The following is an 8,477-nucleotide window of genomic DNA, read 5'->3' on the forward strand; positions in this document are numbered from 1 at the left end:
CACGCACACAACCCATAGGAATAAAATATACCTACCCTTTTCATTTAATAACAGATATCTATATTATCATAAAGTTTCAATATTTAATTTAATTTTCTTTTCCACCAAAGAACTTGTGAGAAATCTATGGAGAATTTTCAAATTGAAACTAATTTCGATTGTTTAATTAAAAGCTTTTCTCTTTTTTAAGTAAATTTCAAGAAAAGATTCGCGTGATAGCTCCTACCATTTTTTTATACTTTACGACACAAAACACCGAATAAAAAATTATATAACGAAAAATATAGTTACTACCTATTATTGTTGTAATACAATAAAATTCTTGAGTTACTTTTACATATGAGTAAACTACAGGAAGTACATAAATATTGCTGCCCTACAATTTTGTGTAATCATTACCCATTAGAGCAAAACTGAAAACAAATACTACAATAGAGATATAGTAGGTAGGTAGTAGTTCATTTTAACTGCAAACCATATTCAATAGCAATTTAGAAGTATCCAGTATACTTGTCTAGTTTACAGGTACATAATTCATATATCAAAATTAAAGGTATCGGCATTCTAATTCATTAAATAAGAAAGCCACACGGGTTCAAGCGGGCAAAAATGATGCACGTATTTTCATGAAAATTTTTCAGAATCAAACATAAGGATCTACTGTTACATGCAGTCATCAAGGCAAGGCATCATCTCTTAAAAACTACGACGTGGTATAGTATAGAGAAATTCGTATAAATATATTCGACCATCCTTTTATTTAAATCATAAAACAATATAGAACAGCATTCCAGTTTTTACAGCATCCCTGTATTTAGTATTAGAGTATTACACTTTCTAGGGTATTCTTAGAGAAACAATACCTTTACATGTATATTGGCAGAGAATAAGCAAACAGAATTCCGAATTTGAAGGAGTAAATAATAAAACGTTCCTAGTTAGCTTTGCTCTTCAAATCTCCTTTGTAAGTAAATATTTATTCCCCGTTCACAAAACTAACGTACAATATAGAAAGAACAAGTCAAAGTGGATTTGTTATTAGGCACTACAAGCACACAACCAAATTTTCCTTTTTAAATTTTCCAACTAATTAATAACCATCTGCTTTTCTTCAAATACGAAAAATAATTTAGTCAAATTACGAAATATAAATCAAACACTTGGTAACCTATTTTGTAGTCAATGCTAAGTCTAAAAAGGAATCCTTACTAAGCAAAGGTATCTAGATCATTTCACGTAACAAATGCTTTTTACATTGGACAGCGCGGTAGAACCATAAAAACTCGTATTAATGTATTTATACGATACTTTTACAAAAGACACTAGCACAGGGTTCGCAAATCATTATACTCCAACAACCATAACTAAAGGAGGAGGTAAAAATATTATATCGAAATAATAAAAATTAAAATGTTAATTTTTATGAGTCTTAATAGCATCTATTATCGATGCAGTTGTCGAATTTTAATTTGTATATTTTGTAATTTGAATAATCGTGTCCTTCCACAACCATTACATAATTAAAACTAATTTTTAATGAACATTTCGAAGAATTAACAATTTTTATGTTCTCATAATAAGAATTCATAAAAACTTTTCGTCGTTTTTATTTTGATATTAGTTGCGAAAACGACAAACATAAAGAAATAAAAAACACTTTTTTTCAGTGTCCATATACTGAAGAAGATATATCTCTTAACGATGGAAATACAGTAATTATAAATACTTTACATTCGAAATTATGGAGAATTCTTCTCTCAAATCCAGAATATTCACATCAAGATTCAAATGAGAACGTACTATGTGATTTGGATCCTCAATTCGGACAATTTGGAATATACAGATTAGCACTCAGTAATAACTCTTGTCAAGTTGAAACATTAAAAGAGCCGGTCAACATATACTCTCGTGAGTAGTATATTTGGCAATGGACCATTAGATATTAATAAATCATAGTTTTGTAGCAATAATATCTGTCATACTATTATACTGCTTGCTATACCTGATTACATACAGTTTTATAAAAGTTTATCAAGTTTGGTTCAAGACTCCGAGAAAACAAGAAGAAAAACATCAATTTCGAATACAATCAATAGATACGTTTAGGGGGTAAGTAACAAGAGTGTATGTTTTTGTAAAGCACTAATACTTTATTTTTAATCATATTAAATTCCCTTAATTTTCCCCAACGTTTTCCTTATTGAAACAGAAAAGTAGTATCAAAGTATCAAAAAAAAAAACGTAATTTTTAAGATAATAAAACAATTTTCCAAGTCAGTCGATAACCTGTATTAGTTTGGCGTTCAATAGTGTTTTATAATAATATAATATTTTTTTATACAGAATCAGTATCGTTGTTATGATTTTTGCAAATTACGGCTGTGGGGGATACGCAATATTAGACCATGCAATATGGAATGGTTTACACCTCGCTGACTTGGTCTTTCCTTGGTTTATATGGATTATGGGTTTCTGCATACCATTATCAGTAAAGTCAGCCATATCCAAACGAATTTCAAAAAAGGACATGATAAAAAATATTGCAAGGGTAAAAGAATTACTTTGTTGTTGTAAGATTACTACTTGAACTGGTATCGAAAAAAAAAAACAATTTAAACTAACTAAAATAAATCAATTACATAATGAATTAATTTATTTTTGGTAATATAATTTTCTCAATTTATTTATTAATTTTTGAAAGTACCAACATTTAATTTTAGAGATCCTGCGTCCTGTTTTGTTTGGGGATCATATTGCAATCACCGATTAATTTAAGTACAGTTAGAGTCCTAGGGATTTTACAAAGATTTGGGGTATGCTATTTCGTGGTAACAACTGCTTTTACACTGTTAATTACTGATGACAATGATAGTAACAAGGTGAGGTTTTCAATGATTTTAACAATTGACGAACGACAAATAGAAACTTAATGAAATTCTTCGAAAATAATAAGAAATACCTACTTAATTTACTTAAAAATTAATTTTCTTTCAAATATAATAAATTTTAGGGAAAACTGGCTCCCGTGAAAGATATACTGTTGATGAAAAACGTTTGGATTGTAGGAATAATAAGTGTAATCGTCCATTTGTTATTTACTTTTCTATTATCGGCTCCAGGATGTCCAAAGTAAGTATTTACTCTTTTATATTATATTTTATTCAGTAGTACTTAGGTCCATATAACAAGTAACTGCATTGATTAATAACAACACCTTAAAATGTGCATAGCTATTAATAAAAAGCGACATAAACATTTAACAAGTATTGGTAAACTCAATTCATCATTATCAAATACCGTGTTCTTAAACAAATGCTAGAAAGTTGCATTGTATGGTGCAATAAACTGGATTTCACCAGTTAGAGATAACACAAGTTGAAATATTCGACAAAAAAGGCGAAGTCGTCAATAACAAGCAAAAAACCGCATAAACATCTCGATTTGCTTCGAATGTTGGTGGCTATTGTACGATCATAGAACATATTAACGAATAAAAGGAATAGAAACTATTTGTCCGCTTAATAACTTTCATCAAATTACTTACTGGAAAACAAAAACGCAAGGAACAAATTGCATTAACTAGGAAATTTAAACAATACCAAGAAGGATTAATACGTTTTTCCTTAATACCTAAATGACAACATTTTATTTACATATAATTCATACAATATAGTCAAAAAAGACCATTTAAGAATAATATTTAAACAAATAAATGCAATGCAAGAAATAAAAAAGTCTTACCTTGATCTAAGGTAGCGTTTGCTGTCGACTCTTTGTAATCCATCATTTTCCACTGCACTAATAAGTCTTTTACGATCGAATTCGGCGAAAATATAACGACAAAGATACACACTTGTAATTAATAATTAATTAAAAACATATCTTCAACAATTACGATAGTTAAATCACTTATTAAAACATACAAACGCTAGCGAAATGAATAACACGTCCGAGTACTGACGCGACACCGAACCGTAAGGTATATTGCGCAAGTTCGAGCTTGCAAGTTGTTTCAAAAGCCTACTTAGTTATAAGTGTTACTGAAATATATGACGATCCGTTCTAAGAATCGGAAATGTACTTTGATTAAAGTTTCGTTCATTAATTGACAATTATAATATTAAGAAATCAAGAATATGTATATNTTAAAAACTGCATCATTTCTTAATACTTAATAGAATTATTCCTTCTTATCACCCTCAAATTTAAGTACTAACTTATTACCAATTGTTAATAGTTGCACTATAATTTTCATCGGTTAATTTAATTGATAAATGTTTAGATGATGGGACCTTCGGTCGTAGAAGGTGGGAGATGACCTTGTAGAACACTTAACCGGTTTTTATATGTTTAAGTGGAGACGTGGGGGCGCAGGGAGTGGAGATGGACATTGGAAATAGTAATTAGATGGACCGTAGGTCGAAGGGGAAGACCGTCCCTAATTAGAAACACATTTTTAGTGTCGCAAATTAAACTGTACACCCTTCTTCCATTATTTCCTTCCCTTATCTGCAATTACCATTTCCAATGTGCACCTCCATCTTCTCACTTGCTTAGTGATTCCAACTGCATTCCTCATCCACCTCCTTTTCCCCCCTCCAACCGAAGGTCTCATCATCTACCTTTTAATTTTAATAAATACTAAATTTATTAACAATTTATCCATAACCGTTTTTAATTTTTGTCTTTTATTTTTTGAGATTGCAGTGATGCAAACCAAAATTATGAATTACAAGAAATATCATGTACCAAAACACATTCTGATGCAACAACAGCTTATTCTCATCAGGAATTTTAAGTGTAATCGTATATTGTTAAACTGGGAAAAGTTTGATAACGATATTTCGAAGATTAAAGTATAAATACATAATAGTAAATAGGCAGGTAAATTTGTTTAAAGATGTATAAAATTGAAGGGACGTTATCGGTTCTTTACTTCCATATTACATGTTGTAATAGGGGCACAAGCCGGGGTAACTTTACAAACGTTTAAGGATCATACTGAACGCCTTAAACGGTGGTTTTCATGGGGTGCAATTTTAGCATTTATTGGAGGAGGTCTCTGTGGATTCAGCAAAGAAGGAGGCTTAATTCCGATCAATAAACAGCTCTGGTAAAGGATATTTATAAAATAAATGAAAATATTAATTATGGAAACATTTTAGGTCAACGTCCTTTGTTTTTGTAACTTGTGGTTCATCTTTCCTTCTGCTTTGTACTTTGTACTTTCTAATAGACGTAAAAAAAGTATGGAATGGGAAACCGTTTTCCTTTTGTGGCATGAACGCAATATTATTGTACGTGGGACATAATCTAAGTTACAGTATTTTTCCGATACGATGGATACCACCAGGAGGACTTAACAATTATTTTATAACATTAACAGAAAACGTATGGGGTGTTTCAATGTGGATTTTGGTAGCATACTGTTGCTATAAAATGAAATATTTTTTAACTGTGTAAAAATATTGGAAACTAACTACTTCTATTGAAATAAACACATGATTCCTTTAAACCTTAAACATAAATATTCATTTATTTGCATAATAGTTATTGTAAATAAATGAAATAAAAAAAATGACTAAAATGATGACAAACTAATAACGGGTTGCTTTTTTAAATAAATTCAATAGATCTTCCCTTATTCTTATAAATATTATACACTCTCTTAAACCATGATTCAAAAGGCATTTCTTTTAATGTTTAAAGTATATATATATATAGCTTTTTACAAACCTGCCATCACTAATTAAGCACACCATAGTCCCCTTGTCATCCACCCTCAACGGCAAAGTCCTTCAGAACTACATCATAACTCTTCGGCATCCATTTTTCTTTTGGAAACCATAAACTTGATCGTCATAGAAACATATGGTAGAACATAATTTTGATAGAACACGATCTTCCCATTTAATTATACTTACTTACTTCGTTGGTGTTGCCTTTCCCTGTCCTAGGCTTAATGTTAATGTTAATGCATTTATTTGGAATGTTCTCGACCTACTGAAAAGCTGAAAAAAATTTTTTTGCTCTGCAAAAGTATAAGTACGTATGTTGATTTTGATACATAAATAATAGTCAAAATAACAACAACAGCAATGAAATTGTGCCCCCTTAAGGGTGAGCTTAAGACCCCTGCCGGTGCCCAGTCTTCAAAGGATAAATTTATTTATCTTAGGGATAAATAAATAAAATATTTTTCATTTAATCAGATGTATTTTCAATAAGAACACAAAATAAATATCCAGTACAAGATAAAATAAAACAAGAACGATTTTATAAACAGTACCTGGGTATATATTATAATAATGAGATAAAGGGGATGGTGTGGGAGTCCTTACAGTCACATAGGAGGGGGTTTGAGGGAGGAATAACAAATTATGATTCAAGACAAAGTCGATGCAATCACAGATAAATTGCCGAAAACAAAAAAATTATGTACTTAATAATCAACTGCTGTCGTGAATAACTAGCGATATTACTTAATAATTTCAAATTACACACTTGATATGAATCGCATATAACACATTTGTTTTAGGATGTAATATAAATTCAATGACCTCAAAACATTTAACTTACTCTAATGGTACTGGATGAGGCACAAAATACAAAACAAACAACAGCCCCGTTTTAATATTAAGTTTTTTTTTTGTTGTTGTTACACATTTTTACAAGTTTTTCATATACATTTGTAGGTATGTATAGTAGTAATCATGTAATAAACATCGAAACTTCAAGCGATTGTAATGTTATGTAATTGTAATTGTTATCAAATTCAACGTTGAGATGAAGAAAAAAATAATGGATTAATTAATGAAAAACTATTTCCTTTTGTATTAAATCAAACGAAGCTGATGTCTGTTAGACGTGCCAAAGGTAAATATTAAAACTGTCACGATGTCACGCGACAAAGTGATAGTACTAAAATATTAAAAGTCTAACATCCCAATACTTCAGTGCAATATTTTTAAGTTAGGAAGTATGAAGGCATATAGATAGTTTTTTTTTTTTAATATTTATACTAGTTTAAAAATTGTTATTTCATTAAGAGATGTGGACGTTTTGCATCCATAAGTGGGACAGATTTTATATGCAATACGTCGACATAATAAGTAGTATGTAAAAGCTAGAAAAACAAAATGATAATTCAGACTATCACAAATAATCAGCTTCAAAACTGTATATCTCAATAAAAAAAGAATTTTGTCCATCGTGGCAACTTTATCAAAATAAGTCAATTTTAGAGTACGCATTTTTATTTTTTGTTTTAATTTTTCAACTTTATACAAAAAAGCCAACAAACCGAATCTCTTTTTTTTTACCTCAAGGCACTTCAATGTGAAGTTACCAAGTTGACTAGATTTAGTTTAGAAAACAAATAGACACCACGATGGATCCAAATGGAGAACAGAGTTTCAGTGCAACTGTTTTTGATAACTACATGTAAGTATATAACAAATATATTTAAGGTTTTTCTTGTGAACTAATCACTTAACATCATACGTGACCTTAATGCAGTAAGTATCATTTATTGCTTAGTCAGACCTTGTTCTGCCTCACTAAAATCGAATAAATGAATTATTTATACTTAATAATTTCGACAACCACCGACTATCCTAAGCAAAGAAGTGGAAGGGAGAAATTAGTAAATAACAGGAAAAAAAAGACAGAAGAAAAATTAAACAAAAGTTTTAATTGGGAAGCCTTCTGAGGTAGAAATAATAAATGACTAGTATAATTTCTTGCTTTGTCTTGCGAAATTGAAGAAGTGATTAGCACAACTGATATTTAAATATATTTCAGAATCCAACTACTCAGAAATATCTAACGAAAAGGAGATAATTATTATTTACTAGAGAGTAAGTTCGAAAATATATTGAAGCATTAATTCAAATATTCTTTCTTTTTTGGCAAATATGTCTGTATGGTATAAGTACAGGTCTGTACCAAAACATGTTTTGGTGCATTTTTATCCCAATTAAAGCTGTTTAGCAAAATTAATTAATCAATAAAAAATATATTATAGGTACATAGGTTGTGATGTAAATTTTTAATAACTAAATTAATATTGACTACCCACTATTCTGCAAAAATTGAATTAAAAACTGCATCATTTCTTAATACTTAATAGAATTATTCCTTCTTATCACCCTCAAATTTAAGTACTAACTTATTACCAATTGTTAATAGTTGCACTATAATTTTCATCGGTTAATTTAATTGATAAATGTTTAGATGATGGGACCTTCGGTCGTAGAAGGTGGGAGATGACCTTGTAGAACACTTAACCGGTTTTTATATGTTTAAGTGGAGACGTGGGGGCGCAGGGAGTGGAGATGGACATTGGAAATAGTAATTAGATGGACCGTAGGTCGAAGGGGAAGACCGTCCCTAATTAGAAACACATTTTTAGTGTCGCAAATTAAACTGTACACCCTTCTTCCATTATTTCCTTCCCTTATCTGCAATTACCATTT

At 30.1% G+C, this 8,477-nt stretch overlaps 2 protein-coding genes across 2 annotated transcripts in view; one reads left to right on the forward strand and one right to left on the reverse strand.

Moving 5' to 3' along the window:
* The first annotated feature begins 609 nt into the window (after positions 1–609).
* Positions 610–3,134, forward strand: LOC112906598 (heparan-alpha-glucosaminide N-acetyltransferase-like). Its single transcript, XM_025981001.1, has 7 exons — positions 610–618; positions 842–964; positions 1,668–1,908; positions 1,965–2,109; positions 2,344–2,548; positions 2,721–2,879; positions 3,011–3,134. The coding sequence occupies exons 1-7, from the start codon at positions 610–612 to the stop codon at positions 3,131–3,133; spliced, it is 1,005 nt and encodes a 334-aa protein (XP_025836786.1). The 3' UTR covers position 3,134.
* Positions 3,135–5,751: 2,617 nt separating this feature from the next.
* The window catches only part of LOC108734258 (serine/threonine-protein phosphatase 2B catalytic subunit 2-like), a 127,268-nt gene continuing 124,542 nt past the window's right edge, over positions 5,752–8,477 (reverse strand). The window contains exons 14-15 of the transcript XR_003232426.1: positions 5,925–6,011; positions 5,752–5,851 (exon numbers count right to left, since the gene is read on the reverse strand). The gene's annotated coding sequence lies outside the window, so the exon portion shown is untranslated. The remainder of the gene's footprint in view (positions 5,852–5,924; positions 6,012–8,477) is intronic.

Source organism: Agrilus planipennis, unplaced genomic scaffold (assembly GCF_000699045.2).
Source record: "Agrilus planipennis isolate EAB-ADULT unplaced genomic scaffold, Apla_2.0 scaffold2, whole genome shotgun sequence".
Taxonomy (NCBI): domain Eukaryota; kingdom Metazoa; phylum Arthropoda; class Insecta; order Coleoptera; family Buprestidae; genus Agrilus; species Agrilus planipennis.